Source organism: Pteronotus mesoamericanus, unplaced genomic scaffold (genome assembly GCF_021234165.1).
Source record: "Pteronotus mesoamericanus isolate MK-2021 breed Mesoamerican mustached bat unplaced genomic scaffold, CSHL_Meso_final scaffold_507, whole genome shotgun sequence".
Lineage (NCBI taxonomy): Eukaryota > Metazoa > Chordata > Mammalia > Chiroptera > Mormoopidae > Pteronotus > Pteronotus mesoamericanus.
The window spans coordinates 3,250,886-3,278,792 of record NW_026555319.1 but is presented as its reverse complement, the minus strand read 5'-3'; the positions used below and the strand labels follow the sequence as shown (position 1 = coordinate 3,278,792).

At 50.7% G+C, this 27,907-nt stretch overlaps 1 protein-coding gene across 1 annotated transcript; it reads left to right on the top strand.

Annotated features, from left to right (window-relative positions):
- Positions 1-1,391: 1,391 nt before the first annotated feature.
- On the top strand, positions 1,392-27,006 carry CCDC62 (coiled-coil domain containing 62). The gene is made up of 12 exons (XM_054593963.1): positions 1,392-1,427; positions 3,160-3,352; positions 5,191-5,357; positions 7,513-7,614; positions 9,111-9,282; positions 11,107-11,208; positions 12,695-12,783; positions 13,130-13,245; positions 15,495-16,214; positions 18,445-18,589; positions 20,910-21,080; positions 26,938-27,006. Exons 1-12 carry the CDS (start codon positions 1,392-1,394, stop codon positions 26,983-26,985), a joined length of 2,061 nt encoding a protein of 686 aa, XP_054449938.1. The 3' UTR covers positions 26,986-27,006.
- The last annotated feature ends 901 nt before the right edge of the window (positions 27,007-27,907 follow it).

The window sequence follows — 27,907 nt, the reverse complement described above, 5'->3', positions numbered from 1 at the left end:
CACCCGCCATCAAGTCCATAAAGTGAACCTCATTTCTTACTGTCTGTGCTCATGCTCTTACGGCGAGTGTTTGGCATGTGGTTGCCCAGTGAACGGTGGCATTTCGGGGCCTCCTAAAAACAAAAAAACAACTCTTACGATGGTGAAATTTGAAAAACATTTGGATTAAAATGTTCCCGAAATGGAAAACTGACATTCAACCGCATTTTTTTCATCTCATTCCACCACCAAGCCGTACTGCGTAGTCACCTACTGATAGGCTCTTTTGAACAACTGGTCAGCGTCTTCTTTCCTGATTTTAAATTCTAAGACATGGTCTTGTTCGTTCTCCTAAACACGAGCCTATCCTAAGGACACAAGTGTCACCCAAATCGGTAAAGCTTGAGAGCGAGGAACTGTAATTTTGTTTGTCCATTTTCAGATTTTATAAACACAAGGGCATGTTTTGCTAATTCATAGTCTCAAAAGTAAAGTTCGAACACTTGTAAGGCTATTCAGTAACCTGTCCTGCCGGCAATGCCACCGTATTGGTTAAGCAATAGGGGGTGGGGACCAGGATTTAAATGTATTATTTTTTCATAGCTCAGTTCCTACCTGGCACCAAGAGGAAAAGTGCCAGGGGCGGCGGGCGAGGAGGTCCTGTGAAACAAAGGAAAAAAACAGGTTCAACCCAGAATGTAAACTTTGTCAGGATAAAGTTGCAAAATTCTCATTGCTATTCAAGAGCTACATCAAGAGTCCAAACAAAAAATTTTTTTTCTTTTTATCTGCGGCTGTTCGTTTAACGCTGACTGCCAGGCTGGTGTCTGCCTCCGCCCATTTTTTTGTTTGAGTGGCAGGTACCGTTTTCAGTGCCAGGTACGCACAGCAGCTGAACTGGCCGAGCGCACCGTTCAGCAGGGCAAGAGGGAAACAAGTGGGCATCCCCAGTATCATAGCCCAGGGTGATGGGAGCAGAAACAGCCTTTATTTGCGCCATCATTTACTGGGAAGTTGTAAAGAACAGGTTTATGTTGACGGATGGTGAGTAATGGGTTGCACATTCTCAGCAAAACCACGAGCCCCAGGCCCGGATTTGGAAGCACGAAACCTCGGGAGAACGGTGTGCACCGCGCCGCACGAGGTCGGCGGGGAGCCAGCTTCCCGCGTTGGGTCACGTGGCCGCCGCGGTCTCGCGAGAGCGGTCTGGCTCACCCCTGGGGACGCCGCGGGCGGGGGCGCGGGGGCGCGCGCTCCGTTGGGCGGGCGGTTTGGGTGGGCTCGCTCGGGCCGGGCCGAGGGCGCGGGGCGTAGGGCTCCGGGTTTCCCCGCCGCTCCGGGCAGGCGCGCCTATGGCGTTTCTAAGGTGACGCTGCGCACAGCGCCTCTCTCCGGGCGCGGAGGAAACACCCATGAACCCCTCGGCGACCTTCTTCGCCGTGCGACAGGTGAGCGGCGACCAGGGTGCTACCCCCGGCCGCTGCGTGCAAGTTTGGCCGAACCTGGGTGGTTTTTAAGGTCCGGTTCTCGCTTCAAATTTAAAATAGTACCCAGGTCGTCGAGGAAAAACGGAGCGTCACGTCCGTTTCCTTCCTTGTCCTAAAAGAAACTCGTTATCCAGCCAGATGCTGAGACCAGTAGCGAGGCCAGGTGCTCGCTTCTTAACGACCCGCAGCGCGCATTGGAGAAACTGCTGTTCACGGCGCCGCGCTTGCGGCCCCTAATTTACTCCTCGGGAACCCCGTTTTACAAAAAAAGCCTCGAAAGGGAACTTGCCCAAGGTTTGCATTGAGTGGTGTACGATGAGATGAACTTTTTTGTATACTTGGCCTATTGCCTCTTTTCCCATCCTAGAATATTTTGAACATACACTCCTTGCTGTGTCCCCAGGAAACATTTGGTGAAGGAAGGAGTGAACGAATGAATGAAGAGGCTCCCAAAGACTGGAATTCAAGTCTTGTGACTTGGAACCCCTTGACTCGCAGTCCCATTTTCTGTGTTTAGTTTCTAGCAACTGTGATTTGTCGTCGTTATTTACAAATCGTATTTTTCAGAAAGCCAGAATGATGTGATATACTTGAGCTTCTGGTAAACTTTTCACTCCCATCTTTAAGATAGAATTCTCAAAGTAAAAGGTTTAATTCTCTATGTCATTGAGAGGGACAGTACCATAATTCGAAATGTAACTTACTATCTTCCAAATAGCCAGCATTTGTTGGCTGCCTGCAAAGTACCAAGTAGTGTTAAGTGCTTTGCAGAGCTTGCCTTGTGTAGCTCTTAAGAAGTCACAGTGCTGTTATTGCCATTTTCCAGGTGAGGACACTAAGACTTAAAGTTAAGTAACTTGCCTGGGTTACACAGAGCCACCAAGTGGCTAATTCTGGAGTCCCCACTTGATCAGGCCAAGTTTCCGGCACTGGACTTCAAAATAATGTGCACTTACTAGGGGATGACTGTAGATCCTTTTGGTAGATGTGGTAGTGGCATCATGGTTATATGAAGATGTTCATTTTTAGAGGTGCACATTGAAGTGTGTAGGAGTGATAAGTATTTTTTTATCAGCAACAACAAGAAAAAATATTGAAACAGAGGTGGCAAAATCTCAATAATGGCAGGACCTGGGTTCTGAGCACATGGGAGCTAATTGTGCTGTTCTCTGTCTTCTGTGTACGTTTGAAAATTTCCCTTTACCAAGTTTGCTTTTTTAGTAGGTATGTTCAGTTTGGACCAGCCCCGATACGAAATTGTCCTTGGTAGACTGAGCGTGTGTAGATGTGTTAGATGCAGTGGGAATTAGTTACATTTAACCAGTAATTATTTTCCGTTTCTCTGGTTGCTCCGGAACTGCCAGGCAAGGGGAGGGGCGATACCGCTGGTCAGTACGAGGGGAGTGCTGACCGCTGCGAAACGGAATGCCGAGATGGTTCGTTCGTAATCGGCCAGCGGAGGTTTGACAGACGGTCCCACGTTTTGAGTGGCGTGCGTGGGGTGACGGAATTATAGAAGTGCACAGCAGGTGTGGACTTGTAGATATATATGATTTCGATGCCACGTTATAACCAGAGAATAAAACTTAGTTAATTAAAACTACCTGGAGTTGGCAGCAGAAGAAGATATAATTAGGCTGATTTATGTTGTTGATTAGTTTTTTTCTGATGCGAAACCACTTTCTGTGATTAGAACATCGGGTCAGAAGTTGAGGTTTCCACGATCGAGAAACAACGTAAAGAGCTGCAGCTGCTCATTGGAGAACTGAAGGATCGCGACAAAGAGCTCAACGAAATGGTGGCAGTCCATCAGAGGCAACTTCTTTCATGGGAAGAGGATCGGCAGAAAGTGTTGACTTTGGAAGAGCGTTGCAGTAAACTAGAAGGTCAGAAATGCGCTCGGCGACACCGATGATGCCCGTCTCTAGGCCGACAATTACTAAAAGGCCTCGCAGGGACGACAGGGAAGGCAGGTCCCGGTGCAGGACCTGCTGTGCCGGAGCCTAGTTTCACTGAAGGTAGAAGACTCACGATAAACAGTCGCAGTCAGACAAACACAGCGCGAGCTAAAGTGGGGTGGACACAGCTCTTCAGGGCGGAGAGCGTTGGGCGGCGCCCCAGGTCCCTTGCAGTGGTACGAGTGAATCTTGAGGAAAGCAATTTTGAGCTGGAATATGAATAGAGATGCCATAGGACCAGCCATTTTTCTTGAACTGACTCAAAGATTTTAAACTTTCAACACTGCATTTGATCTGAATTTCCTAAAATGGTCGCCTTTTACGACGAGAGCGGTCTCAGGCGCGGCTGGCAAGCATTTTTGTGTGCCCCGTCTTTTAACTGTCGCCCCGTTAGTGCTGCCCTGAAGTCTGGATGTGCGGTCGATTGGCACTACGGGAGCACTAGGCTGTATCAGGGGAAAACCCTAGATCTGCTTAGTAGAAAAATAACCACGTGGAGCCTTCTTCTTTTACTTACATCACACAAAGCGTCCTGCAAATACAACGATCCGAATATGCGTAATTTTCCCATGTCTTCGGGGGCTGTCAGATTCTCCTCTGACCCCCCTCCCCCCACATATTCCTACATAAACACACTTGTTTACTACGGTTGCACAATAGATGTAATATAATATGTTAAATCTTTGATATAAACATGCTCAAGAACAAAGATAACATTATATATAGTCATCAGTGTCTGATTTTTAAAATGAGTAAGAAACTTCAATAGGTATTTCATGGAAAACCGAATGGCCAATAAATACATAAAAAGGTTCTCATTCTCATTAGTAATTAGGGAAATAAAAATTAAAACCCTAATGAGATGCCATTTTACACTCACCAGGCGGCAAAAAATGACTAGGTATCGGTAAGAGCGTGAAGCCAAGGGATGGCTTCTTCGCTGCTGGTGAGGGTGTCTGTCGGTGCAGCTGCTTTGGAAAATCGCTAGACAGTATCTAGCGAAGCGGGTGACACACGCGGCACACGGCCCAGCGGTTCCACTCTAGTGCGTGCGCGAGTCGCCGGAGGGTCTTGTTAACACATAGATTCTGCTACTATAGTATTGGGCCCAAGAGCCCGCATTTCTAACAAGTTTCCAAGTGGTGCCAATGCTGCTGGTCCAAGGACCACGTTTGAGTAACAAGGCTCTAGAGCAACTCTTGCAAACGTGCATCCGGATGCACGTGCGGGGCCCTTCAGAGCAGAGGTCTCACTATTGCCGCAAAGCGGAAACCGCCCAAGTGACCACTGGGAGGGTGGATAAGTTGGGGTGTAACCCTACAGTGGGATATTAGGTAGCAATGACAGCAAACATGCACGGGTCACAGACAACATGGATAAATCCCAGAAAAGCAAACAGAAGAATTCACAGAGTATAATTTTATTCATGTGGGGCTCACATTAAACTATTCAGGGTGGGGCAAAAGTAGGTTTATAATTGTATCCACTTTCGAATACAATAATGAATAAGTAATAATACAAGAATAGACTCGGTGTTAGGGATGTGGTTATAGGTGGTAAAGCTATATAATAAAGAGCAAGGAAATGATTAAGATCAGATGGTGGTTGGGAAGGAACGTTCAAGGGTACAGGATCATGCATTCATAATAAAAACTTTTAAAAGGGGAATTATCTTGTAAAAAATTCTTTAGCACACTTTTTAACCATGTGTTGGAAAATAATGCACTTGAAGCTTCAGATCTGACCACGCACGGCCTTTCCCTCAGGTGAGCTGCATAAGAGAACAGAAATAATCAGGTCGCTGACAAAGAAGGTGAAGGCCCTGGAAGCCAGTCAGCTGGAGCGCCAGAGCGCTCTTCAGAAGACTCAGCTGCAACTGCAGGAAACGGCGCAGAAGGCCGCCCATTCCTCTCTCCTCTCTGAAGACCTCGAGGTTGGTTTTATTTTGTGATAAGCCTCACTGGCCCACATTCTGTTTGTGTTTTAGTTATTGAAAATGTAAATGTAAGTGCTACCATTAAAATGCATATGCGTATGTGTGAAAGTATATCCACCCAGCCCTGGCTGGTGTGGCGCAGTGGGTTGGAGCATCATCCTGTAAACCAATAGGTCACAGGTTCAGTTCCCGGTTGGGACACATGCCTGGGTTCTGGGTTTGGTCCCCGGTTGGGCTTTGTGCGAGAAACAACCTATTGATGTTTCTCTCTCACATGGATGTTTCTCTCCCCTTCTTTTTCTCCCTCCCTTCCTCTCTCTCTCTAAAAATAGCGAAAGAAAGAAGGAAAGAAGACATACCCATCCACCACACAGTCTTGTGTTCACTGTGCTGCTCTGGTTAGCTGCTGTCTGAGGCGTGAAGCCGAAGCCTCATTACAGCCCTTTTCTAACCGTCAGGCCATTTGGTTTAGTAGCATCTGTCGTTTATCAACAAGGCGTCATTTTGTAAAGCCTTTCTCAAAGTCTGAGAGCAATAGCATCAGGTTTTGGTCCCTTCTACTTATGTGTCCTAAAGAACTGTGTCTTATCTGATACGATGAACAGATATCTAGCCCATGTTAGTGGCGTATCGGGAATAAAATCTGTAAGACTGGCTTTTCAGTTTTCCGTTGTAACCAGTCAGCCGTCAGACATGAGAGACACAGGCAGGAAGCCATTTTTTTCTCTTCTTCATGTTCTTATTTCATAGCGATATTCAGTACAGATCTTGGCAATATAATGAGTCTTAATAATTCATAATAATAATATTGGTTTTATCTTATGCTTTTTTCTTTTATTTTTTAAAATTGCTAGAGAGTTACTAGCAATAAACTAAGCAAAAACTATTCTAGAGTCTATTGATATGTTCAATAAAAAAGGGGAAGTATTTCCCTCAGCTCAGGCAGCCATAACAAAAGTATTTCAGTTCAGTCCACAGCAGGAAGATTTTTTTAAATTCTTAAACCAGTTTTTAGAGCAGCTTTAGGTTCACAGCGAAAAGGAAGTGGGACTTCCAGATACTTCTCATAGACCCCCTGCCCCCACCCTCCCTCAGAACGGACATGCTGCACCACAGCAGTGCGCCCGTGACAGGTAGTCTGCATGGGCTGGTCGCTGTCACCGACAGCCCGTAGGTGACATTAGGGTTTTTCTCGGTGCCGCAGAGAAAAGCCTCACCCCCGGGAAGCCTGCTGCGCTCTGTCCCTCCCTCCCGCCCGCAGCCCCGGCAACTGCTGGTCTTTTTCCTGCCTCCATCGCTTTGCCTTTTCCAGAATCTTATATAGTTAGAATTACACAGCGAGAATTGCAGCCTCTTCAGATTGGTATCTTTCACTTAGTAATATGCACTTACATTTCCTCCGTGAAGATATCTTTTTAAAAGCCTGATTATTCTTTTTTCCCTAACCAATAAATACATCAAGTACACAATAATTATATCAGTTACAGTTCTGTGGTTAAAAAAAAAATCTGCTAAAGGCAATACCCCCGTGCAAAAGTTCCTTCAACACGGAGTTAAAAAAAAGCACAGAAGTTCACTAATTATTTTAGCAAAGGAAATTTCACTTTTCATTCATTCATTCGTTTTCCCCTTTCTTGCCAATTTAGAATTATACCTAAAAGACATTAGGAAGTAGGCGTGTTTATAAACATTACCAACCTAATCCAGTAGAGCAAACACTAGTATTGAGAGGGTGCTAAAGGTAATAGAGAAATAGCTATTAATATTCCTTCTTAAATTTTTTTTAGATTTTTATTTTAGAGAGAGGGGAAGGGAGGGAGGAGGAGAGAAACATGGAGGCGAGAGGGAAACATCAGTTGGCTGCCTTCCGTTCGCACCCCAATAGGGACCAAATCCACCACCCAGGCTTGTGCCCTGACTGGAATCGAACCGGAGACCTTCCAATTTGCAGGACAATGCCCCACCCACTGAGCCGCAGCAGCCAAGGCTTAGAATTCCTTTTGAGGACTGCTTACTTGACCCACTTTGTTACTAAAAAAAGTTAAACGGAGAAAAAACGACCCAGAAGAACAAACCCCAAGCGTGGCCGCTGATAGTGACGGACGCTTCTCTGCGCCTCATGCATTCGTGCCTGTGCGTTGTTTCCTCGCAGGTGAGAAACGAAAACCTGAGCAACACGCTTGTGGAGCTCTCTGCGCAGGTGGGGCAGCTGCAGGCTCGGGAGCAGGCCCTCACCACGATGATAAAGCTGAAGGTAACTCGGGGCGGGGGCCGCCTGCGCTCCCTGGGCGCCTTGTCATTCATGACATCGATCGAGTCGCGTGCTGATCTCACCGACTCCCACGGCGGTGCCACTGGATCATGCTGCTTGTGCGGCTCTCGTCTTTTAATTCTCACTTTAGAAACGAGGGGAGCAAGTTGAAGGCGGAGTCCCCAGGCGCTGGGAGAGGAGAGGGGGTCCACCTTTGGGCCCTGTGCCCGGGGCTCAGCCCGCGGTCGCAGGCACCTGGGCTCCGGCGTTTCTCCCGGGTGACCTGCCGCCAGGCCACTGGCCATCAGGGTGCCTGTTAACGTTTCGTTTCTTTTAACGGAGAGAAAAACTGTTGCCAGTGAAGCAGGTACATATGTGGTCGCTAACACGCCATAAACAGGTTTGACGACTGGCAGGGAGGGCACTGATGTTGGTAGAATGGGACGCTCATGGTCATTCTCATGTGACTTTTCCAGCACATTAATGTTGTGACGTGACCAGGGTAAGTGTTTTTTTGGGGGGAGGGGAGTGCGGGGGCAAGCTTTCTTAAAGAGCAGATAGTTAAAGCTACAGAGTTGTCACCCGTGAAGGGGCGACCAGCTTCGTGGCCCCAGCAGCCACTTTGGCCGCCGTCAGAGCGAGCTCCCTGGCGTGGCCGTGGGTCCCGATGCCAGTGCTGACGGGGGTCGCTGACCAGTGCGTCTGGACTGGCACTTGTGCTCGTGGGCTTGACAGGGCTGCTGGGTGTTTCTGCTGTCGACCGGCTTTGGGAATGTCGGCCTGGCCCTGCCCTTCCCCGCCGCTGCCTGTGGCGGGAGAGGCGCAGACGGTGGGGACGTGGGGGCGCGGTTCTGGAGCGCGCTGTGGGGCCGTGGCGGGAAGCCGCCCGCCAGGAGGGCAGCCGGCTGACCACAGTCCCTCCATGTGCGCGGCGGAGGGAGGGCGCGTTCACCCACCATTGACATTTGTACACTTTTAGGTATTGTTTGAATTGCTTTTCAACCAGCATATACCTTTTTTTGTGATTAAGAAACAATAAGAGGCTCTGATCTGGGTAGGTTTGGGATGAGGCCAGAGCGTCTCATTTTCCCAGCTGAAAGGAAGGGGGTCCCATGGGGCTTCTCCGGCATCCAGAGCCAGAGCCCCTCGGCAGCCGAGCCCTCCCACCAACGCTCGGCTGAGTGCATCGCGGCGTCTGGTTCCAAGCTTTCTCAGAGAGCCGGCTCCGGCGGCTGGGCCTGGCCTGAGTCCGGCTGGCTGGGCCCCTATGGGAGTCCCAGGGTGAACTGGCCGTGCACCTGGGGCAGTTTACCATTGACTCATCTGTCGCACGGGGTAACAACAGTGCCCGCCTCGGAGGTTCCTGTGCAGACGGGATGTATTACACGCGAGAGGCTTAGAGACCTAGCACACACTGACCCCTTAATAATTATAACCTTTTGTATCAATTACCTGGAATTTTACAATCTTATATAACAGTTTTCAAACTCGGCTTCTAGGACAAAGACATCATCGAGGCAGCCAACCACATCGCGGACTGCTCGGGCAAATTCAAGCTGCTGGAGCACGCCTTGCGTGACGCAAAGACGCTGGAGGCCTGTATCATGAAAGAAAAGCAAGACTACAAGCAGAAATTGAAGGCCCTGAAGGTTGAAATCAACAAACTAAAAGGCAAGGAGGAGACAAAAATTTGGGCACTGACCCTGGGAACGCATTTCTTCATCCGGGCTCACTTAATCTTGTGGTTGAGGGCGGGCCTCCTGACGGCTTTAGGTCCTGCCACGAAACGCCGTGGCGCGTGCATGGAATCATGCTGCCGTTTCTGTCTTACCAGGTGAGTGGGAGTTGGGGAGACTGCCTGGTGCATGACCTTTGTTAAATAACCCTGCCCTTGCCGCCTGGTACGTGCTGCGGACACATGCTCTGTAACGGCCGACGACAGCGTCGCGGCGGCCCGCAGCTGTGAGCCTCTGTCACACTCGTGTAGCTGGGGGCCCGCGGGAACCGGCTGACCTCAGAGGGGCCCAGCCGAACGGCTCACGGGCGTGGCGCTGCGCCACCCGCCCCCTCTGCGCACCAGCGGGCATTTTGTGCCCCAGGGAAGGCGGGAGCGTAGGAAAGACGCCGAGACGCAGGAGGGCCGGCCACGCCGCCTCCCACCTCGTGCTGCTGGCCGCAGCACGCCCCGCGGCCCGCCCCGAAGGCAGGCGGTGGAGGGTACCCCGCCTGCGCGTGGGCAGGCGCGGGGGGGGGGGGCGGGGGGGAGACGCGGCGAGCCCTGAGGGAGGAACGGCCACGAACGCCACCAGCGGCTCCAGTGGCTTTGGCGCATGTTTTAGTCCTACAAGTTCCTGTGCAGCCTCCTCCTCTGTTTTCCTTCTCCCGGTCGCTCCACGATCCATTTCTTTTGGAGCAACAGTCCTTGAAGTCCTATAATGAAGCGCAGGGCAGGTATGCCAATTACGCGCGTGCCCTGAGCGTGAATGTGGGTGCGGGCGACGGGTCAGAGGTGAAGTCTGCCCGCAGAGGCTGTGGGGGGACACCCGCGCCCCCGGGCTTTCCCCACTGCGGCAGAGTGAACGGCTGGACGGAGGCGTCGGCATTTTAGGAGTGGCCACCGCATCGGACACGGAGCCGGACCCCCGGTGGAGCGAGCCCCTGAGGGTGGCAGGGCCCTGTGTGGTGGAAGCCGCCCCCCCCCCCCCCGCCCTGGGGAGGGCCTCTCCGGCGCCGGCGACGTCCCCCGCGTTCATCGGGGATCCTTTACGTGGGAGACTCAGCCTGGTTCCCGCGTCGCGCTGACGTGGGGCGCATCGTGGGCCGGTCTCCACCGTGGCTTCAGCTGTAGCCCAGACCGCACGGCGAGCCACCGGGGTGCGACCGGAGCAGCGCGGCGCCTGGGGGCCCGGGTAGGCGTTCGATAAGTAGTTAGTGAACGCTCTCGGTAAGACGCTTCGGATGTTCGTTAGAAACGATTTTGTTAAAGAAAAATGGGGCAATGGATAGTGCACTAGAGAGCGAGGGAAACAGAGTCGCTCAGGCTGGGCGGCCTGGGAAGGCGTCTGCAGAGAGCATTTGAGCGAAGTGCGGCTGACGGGAAGGACCGTCCACGCGGAGGCCCGGAGCCTCCCAGGCGCGAGGAACCCTGGAGGCAGGAGCCGGGTGGGTTAGGAGCAGAACGGGAGGGGGCCATTACTGGAGGGCCTGGGGCCACGAGTCGGGGCGCCGCCCTCCGGGTGGTAGGAGGGCTTCCGACAGGGAGGCTCTCATTTTGGAGAGAGCGCCCGCCGGCCCCGTGGACGGCAGGTGGGGCCCCACGGGGACCGTCGGAGGGCGAGAGCGAAGCTGCTGGGTGCGTGGGCGGTTTGGGCTGTAGAGCCCACGGGCCACACCGTTGCTGGAAAGGGCGCTGAGGGCATGAGGGGTAGTCGGAAGGTGTGTGTCCTTGGAACCGGTGTTTATTGGAGACCTTTTCTTTTTCTTCTATTTATGAAGAGGATCTAAATGAAAAGACAACAGAAAATAATGAACAACGGGAAGAGATCATTCGCCTCAAGCAAGAGAATAGTTGCCTGCAGGATGAATTGGTTTTTACAGGTAAAAATAAAGAACTAGTTTAAGGGACTGGATACGCATATATTTGTATCCTGAACTTCCTACAGTACTGCTGGGGCAGGCTAAAGGAATGATCCCCCTCTCAAAATAGTTTTTCCTTTTTTTTTTTTAAACACCCTTCGAGGGATGGGGAGGGGCCATTGGAGGTTGGCGTCATGGCCCCCCGCCCCCGCCTGCCCTGTGCGGGGAGCCGCCCTCCCCCGGCTTGAGCCTGCGACTGTGCTTTTCACTGCTCGTCATTAAGGAAGAACCTAGGAGCTGAGGAAGGAAGGTTGTTTATACTTTTGCAAACACTCTATAAAAATGAGCAGCTCGACATTTCTCCAGTTTTGCAAAGAGATTACCTGTAATTATTATGGTTGCAAAAATAGCCACATGTTTTTGTGACATCAGTACCACCCTAAAATAATACGGTTGGGGATGAAGTTTTCATGATTTGAAAGCAGGTTTATCAGGAAGGAGTAACCTGGCCCCTCCTGGTAAGCAAAAGCTGCGTCCCCTCCGCCAGCCGTGCCCCTCGCTGTACCCCTCCCTGCCTCGCCCAGGACCTCGGTTCCGACGAGCGAGGGCCCCTCCTTTCCCTGCTCCCAGCTGGGACTCCCTGCTGCGTAGGTCTTGGTAGGTCTTGGTGGCCCGTGCCGGCCAAGGAGGTTTCCAGTGGGCTTCCGTTTTGGTGCATTGTACTAGGAAAATCATAGATTCACAGGTGAAATTCCAGTACAAACTCAATCAACATATTTTTGGTCTACTCACACCTACCATCAATGCCCTGCCTTCTAGGAAGAGAATACACTTCTATAGCTAAAAGGGCAAAGTGCAGTATTTTATTAAAAATGTCTCAGATAATTTGAGTCTCGTGTGGTGGAAAATACATCTTTGTACCACTAGAGGGCGTTATTTCCATTATTAGGATCGCTGCTGTCGCAAAGTAATGTCTTATATTGCTGAAGACAGGGGAGAGAGAGACATCTTACTATATAGTAGCTGTATATGTATATACAGCTATACATACACACATATATACATATACATATCTCTTTATACATCTCTTTATATATGAATATCAGCTTCGGAGCTGAACGCACAGTCCCTGGACCGGCATTCGTGGGCTGGGCGCTCTGCTAAGAAGCCCGTAAGCCCGGAGACGTTGGTGCCGCACAAACGCTGTGACTGAAACGCTGTGGGCGGTCCGGGGAGGGCGACCGCGGGCGGGTCTTTCTTCTTTTTGACTCACCAAGTCTTACGCTTACAGCCTCTTGTTATTTACTAAGTAAAATATTTGGAATTTGTTAGACAGTACTATAACAAACCCATTTTGTGAAGTAATTTTTTTAAGTGTTTGCTAAGCGGATTTCTTAAACATCTTCTGCACTCATTCTGCCGTCTCAGAATAATTTTTGGAAATGAAGAGGTGTGTACTGATATGGCCGATTAAAAATATTTCAATGATTTTTTTTTTCTTCAATAGCAGAGAGAGAGAAAAGGAAAGATGAGCTACTCGATATCGCAAAGTCAAAGCAAGACCGGACGAGCACAGAGCTGCACAGCCTGAGACAGGTACGCCCAGGGGTCCTGCTCTTCCCATCAGGTAGGCAAAGCTTCTCAGCAAACACCAAATTAGGAAAAGAGTGTGTCTGTTGGCGTTGTTTACGGAGCTTTTGGAATCCCAGCCACATTACATGCATCGCGTATTCAGTGTAGCAGAGAGGGTCTCGTGCATGGTAATTAAAGGCCAGGAGACTTATTGTAGGGACACATCTCAGTGCTAATGCAGGAAAAAAATGAAAGCAAAAAGTCGTGCCATGTTTCTCCAGTCACCACCTGATCTGTTTTAGCGTTTGAAAGTACCAAACGGTTGGCTTAGTTTCGTTTTATTGTCACACTTTATATTGATTTACGGCAGATTTATGTAAAACAACAGAGCGATCTCCAGTTTCTTAACTTCAACATGGAAAATTCTCAGGAATTAATACAGATCTGTAACTCAAAGATGGAGGAGCCAAAGGCGCTGGAGTCCAGGTAACCTTGGACGACACTCTCACTGTGGTCTAGTATTTCATTTCATCGTTCAGTCAGTATTTGTTAAGGACTTGCTATGGGCCAGCGCCTACCGCTGTTCCCTGGGTGGTAGGGAATGAATGTGTGTGAGCTAATAATGTTCCTTTTAATCCCGGGTTGTGCTGAGACCTGAGCTGAGAATTTTAGGTATGATCCTAATGCAGCCGCTGGATAGAAGCAACTCATTCAGCGTTCCTTGTGTGTCTCTTGCGTAGAAGGCCTCGAGGTGACATGGAAACAGCAGGGATCAGCCACATGTTCATTCACCCAGTGCTCCCAGTGTCGTAGGCGCTGGGCAGGAGGAGGGCGCGTAAAGATGCGCGGGCCCTGCGCCCTGGGAGAGGGAATGGGGGGTGGGGGCGGGGCAGGGGCACAGCTGCAGGAGGGGCTCAGCTGGCTCAGGGCCGCTTTGCTCTCGCTTGAGTTTCCTGTTCCCCTGTTAATAGGCAGAGGCATTGTCCCTTGGCTAAAATAAGCAGCACGTGAATTCACTGGGTTTCTGCAAAATTAAAGTGGAAATGTGTGAGCTGTGGTCTGACTGAACAGGCACGCAACTGTCCCTCAGTTCACTTGAGTCTCCTTTACGAAGGGGTCATGGGCAGGAGCAGGGCTCAGGGACGTCCCTGCCGCCGCCCGTGACCCCCAAGGCGGCCCAGGTTGATGGCAGCCCCTCGCTGCCCAGGGACAGGCGCAGGAATGGGCTGCGAGGGGCAGGGCTTGGTGCGGACGGTGCCCCAGGACCCCGCACTTCTCGCCCAAGGCCTCTGCTGGGTGTCGTTGCCCCGGCTGGGTCGCGGCCGCAGCAGCCGCTGCCAAGCGCCCGGCCATCCCAGAGCTCGCTTGTGGGCAAAGGCCCCTAACACACTGGCTCTTTCCTTCCTTGACGAAAGAAACGTCCAGACCTGTAGAGATTTTTTTTATGAGTTCATCTGAGCCAAACTGATGACATATGCCAGGGAGCAAGATCTCAAATGCTCCCAAGAGTGGCAGTATCGCAGCTTCTCTTTTACGTTAGAGTCAGAGGAGAAGACGTCGGTGGTAGGCTAAGGGGACGGGGGAAGGTGAGCAGGGCTCTCTGGGACTGGACAGATGGTGAAACAGCTGCTTCTTTCCGGTGGGCGGGGTCAGGACGGTTAATACTTAACATTTGCGGTGCAGAAGGGTGTGCGGGGACCAGGGCAGCAATGAGGGGCTCTGTGGTCTGGTGCCCTGGTGCTGGGGGTGCCTTTCAGGGGCAGGAAGAGCAGCACAAGAAGAGTGGACAGGCTCCCTTAAGGGACAGCGTCCTTGCTAAGGAAGCTGTAGGCCGGGGACATGGCCGCCCGCTGCCACCTGCCCACTGGGAATTTGCGGTCAGGCTGTCCTCTGCGGCTGCTTCTGGCCCCTGAGCTTGTCAGGCTGATGGCATGCTCTTCGCGTTCACACCTTTTTGTTCTTCGTTGCCTCTGGGAGGTGCCCGGGCTAGACGGGCCAGGTGGCTCCTTAGGAGCAGAAAGCAGCTGACGGGGCCCTAGGAGGAGGGGGTGGGTTTTCCGAGGGGTCGGCCCCATACAGGCCAGGACAACTGGATCCATGTGACATGACAAACTTTAAGGGACGCTTTATTAAGATTTGTCGCATGTGTGCTGTGCCCTTCATTTTTATGTTCCGGACCCGTGTCATTCCTACCTTAAGGTCAGCTTTCAGCACACAGCCGCCTAGGCCTCCGGCAGGCGGCCAAGGCTGGCGTGAGCGCAGTTCGGCCGACACGCCAGGCTCTGTCCGCTCAGTCTCTGGGCCTCGACTCTCGGTGGCCTGGCAGTCCTGGCTCCCCCTGTGTTTGCCGTGACACTGACGGAATGAGGGAGGGAAATACCAGATCGGCCACCGCTTAGCGTAGGTTAGAGCCTGTCGCAGGCCCCAGGAGGGGTAATAGGCGGCCTCTGCATATAAAATGTCTATGGAGGAGGCAGGAGACATGTGACTTAGTAAGCGCAGCGGGAGGTGGAGGGAAGGAGGAGGTAACAGTGTGGGCTTGGGGGTCAGAAAGTCTTCCTGAGGGGCGCAGGCAGAAACTGGGCTCCGAAGAGAGCGGATATTCTTCCTTATATTTAATTTCGGACAAGTGGGTCTTACTAGGGTTCAGGTCAACTAATGGGGTTGGGTGAAATATCTAGAATGATAGTATCAAGTGTATCTTATAACTTCCGTTTTTTGTAATGCCACCATAGCAGAGAGATGTATTTAACTGACCTTGAAAATAACCACCCAAAAGTCAACATGAAGAGGGAGAAAAATCAGAAGTTGCTGGCTAAGGACCAAAAATTTGAGACCACGTTGATTCAGCAAAACAGGTCAGACAAGATCTCTTGTGACAGGTGCAGAGAGAGGAAGCTGCAGGTTAACACTTCATTTGCGGAGAAAAGTGTCCTTGCTGTCTCATCCCTATTTACAACAGACTTAATGGAGAAACAAAGGCCTTGGCCTCTGGGTGGAAAACTCCAGACCGAAGCTGAAAACAAAAGTACGTTGTGCAAGATTCATGCCAGATCCCCCAAAGGCAATGGAATTGGGATTCCGGCCGCGGAGGAGAAGCAGCGCTCAGAAGCCTCGGCTTCGCCGGAGGAGAAGCCATGGCAGGAGGTCAGTGTTTACCTGGGCCTGGCCGACTGCCCTGGTCCGAGGCGGCCGGAGAAGCTGGATGCAGAGTGCCAGGCGCACGCGGAGCTCTCCTGCTGCCACAGACGCGAAGCCTGTCTGGGCGAAAGCGACGCGTGTGAGGTCAGGTGCTGCCGCCCAGGCAGTCTCGTCATCGAGGCCCCCGGCCCGATGTCTGACACCGAGTGGATGAGCATCTTCAAGCCTTCCAAGCTGCAGCGGGGTGTCTGCCACAAGTCGGTGTGCACGTGTCCGGAGAGCGCCGGGGGGCCACCGCTCGGCTCCCCTGCCAGGTCAGTGCTGCCCCGCGTTTGCAGGCGCCTGCACGTCGCAGATGGTCCTACCCCGGGCAGCCGGCTTCCTCCTTGCACCGCAGCAAAGGCCGCGGTCCCGTGGGCCGGCCTGGGCTCCAATGGAAAGTCTGAACCCGCCGCCGCTGAGGCAAAGGTTGTGCTTAAAAACAAAGCCGGTTGTCCTGGGAGTTGGGCAAATATGTTTTATGTAAAAACAAACAGGTGGGTCATGTTATGCTGCTCCGGGACATTCCTCACCCTGATAAGCGGCGTCTGTGTGTCCAGACCGAGTGCATTTCGGAGACCCCAGGTGAGAAGCTCTTCCTCCTTCCCTGAGGTTGCCCCTCCCCATTACAGATCCAGCTGCTCTGCCTTCGTGTTCCCTGTGTGTTCCCCACACTTCCTTAAAACCATGCAAGAGAACGAACACCTGTATATAACGGGGTGGCCACGTTGTTGAGGAGAACGTGGACTAGCTGTTAGCACACGCTGCGGAAGCGCATCACGGTTGGAGCGGCTGGGCTTTGCGCTCCGGCGCCTCCGCCGCCTCCAAGCACAGCCCAGCGCCTCCGCCTTAAACTGCAGGAACGCCGAGGTTCTGGTTGGGGGCCTCGTGGTCCTCGCGTCACCTTGACGACTGAGTTTCCTTTCTAATGGTCCCATGATTTGGATGGTCCTCTGGCTCTTTTAGAAGCCTGGGTCATCTAAAAATCGTACATGTAGGGAATCTGTCAGTTGCAAAACTTTTTAAAAATTGGTTGTCACACGCGGTGCTCTCTAGTCACGGGAGGTTTTTAAAGCTCGTCTCTCGATGGCTGTGACTCTGGGATGGGCGCCGCCGCGTGGGCTGCCCCAGCGAATACGAGCACCCAGAGATGATGGGGAAGGCTGTGTCGCGTGGTTTTAAGAGCATAGTGGACGTATATTAAGGCTAATGCACGAAAGAATTCCAAATTTAAATTCAGAGCTTTCTCTCAAGAAAGTCCAACCTCCCTGGCTAGACGTGATCAAAGTGACTTCCGGTCTCGCCAGCCAGAAGCGCGAGCCGACGCCGCGCGCAGGCGTGGGATGCAGGGAGGAGGCGACGCCGCTCTCCTGCTGTTCCCGATCTGCCCCCGCGCTCGCTCTGTGCGCCATTCCATCCGGCAAATAAGTGCGCCCGTGGGAGGCGCCGTGCTGCCCGCGGGCCCATAGGCGCAGGCTGCGCGGCAGGAAGAGGGCCGGGCCCCCTCCTGCGCCAGGACAGCTTCGGCTGCTCACTCTGCGTGGAGCCCACGCTCGGAGCCAGACCCAGGGGCTCAGAGACGGGCGTTTGTTCTCTAAACTGGAGAAGCCAGAGAAGTAACGAGCACAGCGGTGCCCTTCCACGTTCACAAGAGGACTTTTATTTTTTAAAGATGTTATTTACTTTGAGAGAGAAGGGAAGGGAGGGGGAAAGAGAGGGAGAGAAACATCACTTGTCAGAGCTATATTGATCAGTTGCCTCTCGCGCACCCCCAGCTGGGGACCTGGCCTGCAACCCAGGCCTGTGCGCTGACTGGGAATCCAGCCCGCGACCTTTCAGTTTGCGGGCGGGCCCACAACCAGCTGAGCCACGCCAGCCAGGGCACAAGAGGACTTTTAAATACACCATTAACAAAAATAGTCTCACAAACCAAAAAACTAAAATTTTTACCAACTATACTATGTTAATTTTTTCCCTCCATTTTGGTTGATTCCATTTCCCAGTCTTTTCTTTTTTGGGGCGGGGGTGAAAGGAAATTTCTCTATTCCATTGTTACCCTTTAAGAATTTTTTTAGCCCTGGCTGGTGTGGCTCAGTGGATTGAGCACTGGCCTCTGAACCAAAGGGTTGCTGGTTCGATTCCCACTCTGCACAGGCCTGAGTTATGGGCCAGATTCCTAGTAGGGGGCGCCCAAGAGGCAACCACATATTGAAGTTTCTCTCCCTCTCTTTCTCCCTCCTTTCCCCTCTCTCTAAAAATAAATAAATAAAATCGTTTTTAAAAAAGAATTTTGTTTTAATTATTGCAAAGGGTATGCCTTAATTTATAATACTTTACTCAAATGTTCTATTCATAACATTCCACCGAAACTTGAACTTCTTCATTAAAAAAAGAGAAACAACTTATTTTTGTCCTGCTGAGATACTTTGAAGTGTGAGAGCGCTGGTGCTGTGTGTTTGATTCTGTCCTAAGACGCCCGTTTCCCTTTGGCTTTGTCGTTCACAGCGAGCTCGCCGCTCAGCATGCCCAAAGCTGGGGTCCTGCCTTAAGAGAAGACGAGAAGGGGGTGGAGGCAGAGTCCTCTTCTGATAAGAAGAGCTCACCTGAGATTTTGTTAGTGAACAAAGATGCAGCATCGCCCAGTGAAAAGGTTTGTATCTCACTTCCGAATACCCAGCGTGTTCCTGCGAGGCTTCTCCCCGCATGCGTTCCGTCCTTCCCCGGCACTGTTGTTGCCGCGCCTTGTTTTGGTCATGCCTCCGTCCTGTTTCAGCTGTAGAACTTTGTTACAAATGTCCCACCGATCGGCCTTAGGCAAGGTGTCCCTCAGGCTCTGCAGGTGATTAATGTATCAGTTTTTAATTAGTAAATATTTTAAACACACAAAAAAACGTAGAATATAGAAAGCAACTGTGTGCCGACATTCAGATTTAGCATGTTTCCATGTTGCCAAAGTTGCCTTATGTTTCTTGTTAAAGAAATGAAGCGTTACAGATCTGTGTGACCCCGTTCGCCCCAGGCCCGTACCAGCTAACCACTGTTCTGAAGCAGCTTGCGTGCTTGTTTGTATTCTTCTGCTACATGGAAGTATATACTTAAACACTACATAATGTTGTATGTGTGTTTAAAATGTACGTAAATGGGAAAATACTGTGTGTTCTTTTGCAACGTGACTTTTCCAATTTTGTCACTATTTTGTGACGTTTATCCATGCTGACACTGTGGATCTAGTCTTTCCATTTTGATTGTCGATTGGGGTATAGTCTGTTGGTTGACTAACCCACAGGTTGCTTGCCCACACCCCTGAGGGGCGGTGACGCTATTTCCACATTGTCACTGTTGTGGGTGAGTCAGTGTCGTCCTCACAAGGTCTTGATCAAAGCCCTTTCACGGAAGAAAGTAAGTTCAGGTCAACTTGATTGCTTCTGCTGTTACATTGGAAAGCTCTCCGGCTTTGAAATCAAACTGATCTGGGTTCAGATCTGCGTTGTTGCTTTGTCTCAGCTCAGTCACCTTGGGAAGTTATTGAAGGTAATTTCTTTGAGCCTCGGTTTTTTCCAAGAAACTGCAAATACGCAGCAGTAACATCACAGCTGCCTGGTCTAACGAGATGGTGTCCGGCCTGGCTCCTAACGGGAATTGGATGAGTGTGTGTTCTCTTTGTTAAAAATTGGCCATTCCAGGTGTCGCCTAGAGCCTGGAGCAACTGGGACTCTCACTCCCTGATGGTGGGGGTGTGAATGGTACCCCCACTTTGGAAAATGCTTCAGTCATTTCTTAAAAAACTAAATAGGTACCTACCATGTGACCCAGCTGTTGCACTCCTATAGAAGTGAAAATGTATCTCCACATGAAGACTTGTACATGAATATTCAAGCTTTATTTGTAATAGCTAAAAAACTGGAAACAAACCAAGTATGTGTTAATAGATGAATAAACTGCGGCCTAATTATACAATAGAGTACTTCTCAGAAATAAGAAGAAATGACTCTATGCACACACACAATGGGGGTGAATCTCAAGGTAATTGTGCTGAGTGAAAGAAGCCAGACAGACAAACATATGAATGTGTTTGTAAAAAAGTAACTATGCAAACTAATCTCTGGTGACAGAAAGCGCATCAGTAGTCGTCTGGGAACGAGGGGCAGGCCCCCCGGGGCAGGCGTGACCCGTGCATCCCCTGTGCACGGTGCGGGGGTGGCTTCACGGCGCATGCAGGTCAGGACTCGGGCTGCACACTGCAGTTATACAGCCAATTGTATGTCAGTTCTACCTGGAAGCTGTTAATTAATTAAAGCCATGAATATGAGGGGAAATACCACCTGTCACCTTTTTTAGCTTTTGAGAGACTTTTTTTTCAATGTTTACACCTAGTTTTCTGAGGCAGTATGTGACATTGCATGCCCACACTACCCATGCATGTGTATGTATATATATTTGTGTGTCTGTGTAGTCGGTATACATTCATTAGCAGATATTTACTAAGCATCTTTTAAATTCAGGTCAGTAGTAATCATTGTTTATGGAAAATTAGAAATTAGCTTTTCTTAATGAAAAAATTATTCTTGGCGCTTTTGAGAATAGTCGGCATGCTAAAAGTTCAGATACCAAGGTGGAAAATTAAACAAGAACAAACAGGTACATTTCCACATATTTTTAAAAGCTTATAAGCCTTCAGTGTCTTGCATTTTGCACGTATTCCGATATTCTAGCTATGGCTTTGGCAAGTCGACTCAGGAGAACCAAGCGGTGCCTGGGGTTCTTCTGTCACATGGATGTTGCTTAATTACTTGTCGTAAGGTCTGTTTAAATCAAATCATTTAGCCAAGTAGCTCCTAAGAAATAAGTGGAATTTGGTTATTCTAGTATTTACTGTCCTATTTCGATATGTAATAACCTACAAAGAAATATGAACGGACAGTTAACATCTCTGTTTGTTACATCGCATTCACGTGCATGAACATGTGAAGACGCCTCTCGATCTCACGGCCGCTTCCCTTGCGCTGTCTTCCCAGGACGACTTTTCCCCCACAAGCAAGCTCCAGCGCCTGCTGGCGGAGTCCCGGCAGATGGTCACAGACCTGGAGCTGAGCACTCTGCTCCCCATCAGCTGCGAGAGTCTCGGCAGCGCGGCCCGAAAGGTACGTGCTGGCTCTTCTTTTGACCCCACCTGCGTGTCTGGGAGCCTGCATGTGGGCGTCTGTTGCTGGTCACGCAGTGAAAGTTTCTTTATGTCTCGGGGGGAGACAGGTATAGCACCCTGTTTTTTGTTTTTGCTTTTAGCACACTGGTTTTGAGGAAGAAAAAGTCATACTCAAATGGTACTGCCCCCAAACTTCCTCTTTCTAATTACCTGGGCATAGGATTATAAAGTCTTGGGAATTTAAAATAAAACATTTTAGTCCTGGCTGGTGTGGCTGAGTGAGTTGAGTGCCAGCCTGCAAACCAAAAGGTTGTGGGTTCAATTCCCAGTCAGGGTACAGGCCTGTGTTGCAGGTCAATGTTTCTCTCCCTCTTTTTCTCCCTCCCTTTTCCCTCTCTCTAAAAATAAATAAATAAAATCTTTTAAAAAAACATTTTATTATAGAAAACTTCAGATACACAGAGAAGTAGAATGAATAGTACAGCGCAGCCTCCAGCTCTCTGCCGTTTCTGTTTTGTCTCCCCCATCCACACACATTTTATTCTGAAACATTGGAAGCAAATCCTAAATATCACCTCATTTTACTTATTACGTATCTCGAGTAGATAAGGACACCCAACCAAACTAGTAATTATTCTTTTTTTTTTTTTTAAGATTTTATTTATTTACTGTTAAAGAGAGGGGAAGGGAGAGAGAAAGAGAGGGAAAGAAACATCAGTGTGTGGTTGCCTCTCGTGCACCCCCAACTGGGGACCTGGTCCGCAACCCAGGCCTGTGCCCTGACTGGGAATTGAACTAGTGGCCTTTTGGTTCCCAGGTCAGCACCCGATCCACTGAGCCACACTAGCCAGGCAATAATTATTCTTAAATATCATCTAATGACTAGATCATGTTACATTTTCCCCATTTATCTCACAAATGTCTTTTTACTCTTTGTTCTGATTAATATCCAACCAGGGTTTATACTTTGCATGTTGATTTGTCCCTTAAGGTCCCTCTTAACCACGAGCACTTCCTTCTCCCTCCCTTTTCCCTCTTCTTCCTACTGTTTCTTGTCCTTCTCCATTTTTTTCCTAATGCCATTTATTTATGGAGGAAACATTGGGTTGTTTGTCCTGTAGAACTTCCCACATGCTGGCTCTTGCTGGCTCTGTCCCCATTGTGATTTCACACCCGCCCCCGCCCCCCCCCCCAATAAGTCCTGTGAACTGGTATTAAGATCCAGCTGCTTGATTAGACTTGCGATCAGTTTGGGTTTGTATTTGTTTTGGCCCTGCGGCTGCATAGGCCTTGCTGTCTGCTTCCTACCCAACCGGACAGGGAGGGTCGCAGGGGCGGTGCCCTCCAGGCCCCGGCCCCCGCCCCCGCAGGTGTTAGCTCGGTCAGGGGCTCAGAAGGTGGTCAGCCTGAGGTTCGTGTCATCAGGCTCCCCGGAAGGCCACTTGATGATTCCAGCCTTCCTCTGTTGGATTGTTCAGATTGATTATGTCATTAGGATTGTGAAATGGTAATCTTCATTCCTCAGGGAGTGTTTCACAGGCTAATTGTACTGCTTTTTCTGAGCACAGTAACACTTCCACAGCAGTGCTAGAAGCAGTGCTAGATTTTATAGCCTTAGCATAAAAGTGAAGGGAACATTGGACTTGAAATCAGGAGACTTGGGGCCCCATCTCCTAATCTGCAAGGTAAGGGCTTGGAACTGACGCTGTAAATTTGATTCCAGGCACATCACTTGAGTGTGCTATGTACCTAATTAAAGATACAAGCGTTTTAAAGCTCTTGAATTAAACTTTTTTGCCTCTCTGACCAAAAACTAAAATAAAAAAGGTCTGCAAGAACACCGAAATACTTTTCTTTTATAATCAACTTTATCGAGGTACAGCCTACCTTTCTGGACCCTCTGGGCGGTTCCGTGGATCCGGGTATCTCACACCAGTGCCACAGTGTACGGGTTACGCAACTCTGGAAAGGTTGCTGTCACATGGTGTGCGTCCTGCTGGAGGAAAGCCCCAGACGTCAGGATCAGTTCTGAAGAACTGACACGTGAGGGCTCATTCAAATTCATGGGAGCTTTAATGGGAGAGACTCCCCGCGGGCAAAGCAGCTGCTCCCAGGGGTGCCCCCCAGGTACCCCCCTCCTCCCAGGACAGGGCCTCTTCTCATAGGGGTTTAAACCGCTTGGTGGGTAGCCACACAGACCCCCGGGAGGAACAATGCCTCCCTCAGTCGGCGGATTACATCAGGCAGCTGCCACACTCCGTACATTCAGCAGCCTCCTTCCTGGGGGCGTTGTTGTCTTGGGGCGTTTTCTGGGTAGCCGGCCAAGCCCGACGCCACAGAGCGTCCAAAATTTCCCCGACGCCTCTGCACCTAAAGTGAGTTCCCCTACGTATCCTCCGCTTTGTACTCCTTTTGCAAAATTGTTTTGCATCTTCTTTGTCCTTTGCAGACCCACAGCAGTTTTAGAATCAACTTGTCAGTTTTTAAAGCAATGCACTCTAGTGTTGTGATTTCATTGCATCCATAGATCTCTGGGGGGAGACTTGGCATCTGTGAACAGCGTACACGCACCTCCATTTGTTTAGGTCTCCCTTCCTTTCTCTTAACCGTGTTTTGTAGTTTTCACTGTAGGGGTCCTGCACATCTTTTGTTAAATTTATTCCTATTATTTTGTCTGCCGATGCCGTTATTCATGGTATTTTCCTTTGAGATTTTATTTATTTATTGTTTCCTTTTAGAGAGAGGGCAAGGGAGGGAGACAGAAAGGGAAAGAAGCATCCATGTGACAGAGAAACATCGACTGGTTGCCACTCGCCTGTGCCCTATCTGGGGACCGAACCTGCGACCCAGGCCTGTGCCCTGACCGGCAGTCAAACTGACGACTTTTTACCTCGCAGGACGGCCCAGCTCACTGAGCCGCACCTGCCAGGGCTTGCGCTCTATTTTGTTTTACTCTCAAGTTGATTGTTGATGATACAGAGAACTACAAATGACTTGTGTAATTTGCATCTTTTCTAAATTCACCTGTTCTAGTAGATTGTGGATTCTTAGGATTTTCTACCTAGACAATCAGGGAATTTGTGAATAAGAGTTTCTTTTTCTAAGCCTTGTGTCTTCCTTCTTTTTCTGACCTTGGTGCTCTGGCGCAGACCTGGTCGGCGCGGGCAGAAGCAGCGAGAGCATCGCTGCGCCCTGCGCCGGGAAGTGCTCTCTGGCGGCCTTCTTTGCGCAGCTCCTCACGCTGGGGTTTGGTTAGATCCAGGGCTCCCGGGGGCAGTTTCCATGTGACACAGTCGATCTGAGACTCGAACATGCCCCACTTGAGAATCAACACAGTCACTTCCATGAGCTTCAGCAGGTGTTTGCATGCCTGTCAGCTCACACCACACCTCGTATGTTTATGTAAATTTAGAGAGACACTAGAGATCGCACACTGCTTGTGACCGTGAGCGGAGATGTGTCCTGTGCACATCGCGTGTGCCGTTGAAGCTCGTCAGAGCGGAGCCCGAGAGGGGCTTGGTGGTGGCGTCTAGGAAGATTTTTTTCTCAACAAAATTTCTTTGAAACATTCGTGAAGCAGTTTATTTACACGGGGGCAGAAAGGGTTTTTAAGTAATGAGGTTCTGTTTTTCTTAAACAGCTGTTTGAGATACCATGTCCATACCATAAAGCTATCCCCTGCCAGGTGTGCAGCTGAGCGGTTTCAGTGTGTTTACGTGGGTGGGCGACCATCTCCATAGACGACTTTGGGACAGTTTCATCATCCGGCGTTCAGTGCAATCCACCTGGCAGACTCCTGCCCGTCCCGGCCCAGGCCCCGCGCCTCACCTGTCCTCTCGGGCTGACGTCCAGGTCCTAGCGCGGACGCAGTCGGCGCCCTCACCTTGGTCCTCGCAGCCTGGCGGTGTGTGTGGGTGCCCGCCGGCGTGGCCCATCGGAGCGCAGTCCCGGCGCACGGCTGGCGGCATGTCCCCCCGCTCGCCCCCGGCCCCGTTAAAGGGCCCCTCTCGCTGGGCAGGGCATCCTCAGGCCCAATGCCCACGGTCCCGCTACACAGGACGCTCAGCAAATGCCCCGCGTGGAACGGATAGGAAAAGCGGAAGAAAAGGCAAACCAGCGGCCTCAGGTGTAAGTGGAAAAATCACTAGAGCTGTGGGAGATCGGTGAAAACTTGGCTTAAGAGCCCTTTTGAGCTAGAAAGGCCCAGAAGAGATACCTACTCGCAGCCCTTCATTTTACGGGTGAGGAAAAGTGATTAAACCTCTCGCTTAATACCCACATCATTTTGTTGGCAAAAATTTTGGCTCTGGATGTAATATGTTTTCCAGTGGATTATTAACTGATCCTGGACCCGCTGGAAAGACGAGCAAACTGCACTCGGCAGTGAGCTTTGCAGACTCCCCGCTCTGGCCGGTTTAGCAGTTGGGACGCGGGGAAAGGTCTGAGCGGCCCGGCCTTGCCAGGGCTTTGCCATCCGTGGCTAAAGGCAAAGGGCTTCCTTCAGAGCTTTTCTCTGAAACAGTCTCAGCCGTTGCTGGGGGCGGGGAGGAGCACATGGCGAGGGACGCCGCCTGGCAGGGACGGCGGCCTGTGGCCCACGAACCGCAGGGCCGACCCCACTGACACATATGTCTGGTGTCACGCGCTGTGAGTCCTTCATGGCAGCATTGCTTCAGGACAGCAAAGCTAGGGTACTGCCCCGTGTCCAGCGCGGAGGCACCGAGTGAAGAGCCACAGCCCGTCTGCACACTAAGATGTCGCCTCGCCGTGACACAGGACGAGGAAGGTCTTGGCGCAGAAGTGTTTCTGGGGTATATTATTAAGTGAAAAGAAGCAAGGTGCCGTGCCGACATCTTCGCCTGGAATTCTCCACATGTACAAAAGGGGTGGGGATAAAAATATACAAGTATGTGATTTTTATTTTCAAATGATGTCCATGTACTAACTATTGAATAATTCAGAAACAGGAGAAAAGAGAGAGTAGAACACAGCGCCGCTGACCCCGTCCCCTTCTGCCCGAGCCACTCTCTACTGGCCTGCGGTGGGGGACGGGGCACGGCCTGAAACTGGGTAGCGGGTTGTGACTGGCGCACGGGGCTGGATGCCGTTGTCACCGGCCTGGGGCCGTGCGTGTCACCCGCCGGGTGGCCGCACTTTTTCCGTGGCAGCTGGTAAAGCCCATGGATCCCTTTTAGAATCATGCTTTAAAGTGAATAAGGTCAAACCCATCAGGTGGCAAGGTACGTGGGGAGGCTGTTGGAGAAGAGAGGGCGCAGCACGAGCAGAGGCCAGAGGTCTGGGGGCGCGAGGGCAGCCCAGCCTGGCCGGCCCGCGGTGGGGGGAGGCAGCTGGCGCGGCGCACCCCGCACGCCCAATTCCCCGCCTGCGTCTGCCTGTGTCTTTCCAGCTATCACCCTTTCCTTTTTTTTTTTTTTTTAAATAACATCTCCCCAAACACCCAACGGTGCGGACCAAGCCCTCAGCAGGCACTTGAGTGATGAGAGCTCCTAGGGTTGTTGATTGTTACCGGTGCCCAGAACCCCTGTTGGGGGCGCACCGCCGAGCCCTGGCGAAGGCTGCCTCGCAGGCCGCGCTGGGCAGTATCCAGGGCTCAGCCGCAGCGCCCTGGAGAAGCTGACGGCACCCCACCCCACGGAGACTGGGGCCAGCTCGCCGGGGGAGATTAACCTGCCCTTGTGTTGTGTGGGTGGACGGAGGTCGCATGAAATTCCTTCATCGTATTTCATTAATTCCCTGAGGTCTTTTAAAGGCGCTTCTGCTGTATTTGCATATAGTCTTCTTAAGTATTTTCTAGTTTTTCTATCTTGGTCACTGATTTGGGGCTTGTTTTATAGAACCTCGAAGTCTCAGGAGAGTCAGCTCAAAAAACCCCCTCTCAGTAATAGAAGAAAACAAGTCGGCCTCAGTGTTCAGCACTTGTGGGTAAGTCACCTTTGCCTGTCCTGCCTCCTATCTCAGCGGGCATTTAATGAGTAACCGGGGACACTGATAAGACGGGTGGAGGCTGCACGTGTGTTTGACCGGCAGTCCGTTCTCTGCGTTTGACCTATTTATGCGTCCCTTCTAAATTTAATCCAGGTAAAATGTCAATTACTTGTAAGACAAATGGAGATCAAAAAAGCTCTTGTTCTCAATACCTAGAATTTCAAATGCAAGGAAGTGACTACGCAGAGCTTTCAAAACTGACAGTCTGGAAAAAAGTCTTTTCCATGGGGTTTCGAGTTACCGAGCCAGGTGTATTGACCCAGGAAGCACTTTCTTGATTTGTGTTTCCTTCTGTCAAGCCTCCCTTTCACATGCACAGTGCCTTTGGAATCCAGTTTAAGTTAAAAGGTATTAATCATTTTAGGTGGTTTCAATGCAAGCAGAGAACATTTTTAAAAACTCGGTGAAAGCAGAAAGCTTAAGTAGTCCCCTCCCTTCCTCCCTCTCCCCGGCTCCTTGTCTCTCTGTGCTGAGAAATTTTCATATTTATAATATTTTACATGACCTTATGTCGATGAATGTCAGGATGTAGTGAATTTTGCAGAGGCCGCAAGCTCCTAGCACGCAGTCCGGCAGCACCGATTATACTAACTGTGCGCTTCCTCCCCACAGAAGCCGGCTTCTCCTCCCATGGAAGCAGGAAGCAGCCGCGGGCACCTCATCCTTAACCTTGAAAACAAAACGAGGCTTGTAACCCTTCCAGGCAGCATTTCATACCCGAGGGGAGCAGAAACTGAAAGTCAATGTAAACACCTATGTTTGTGTGTTTTCACATAAACCGTTTGCACATGTCAGCAATATTTTTCATGTGTGAGAAAT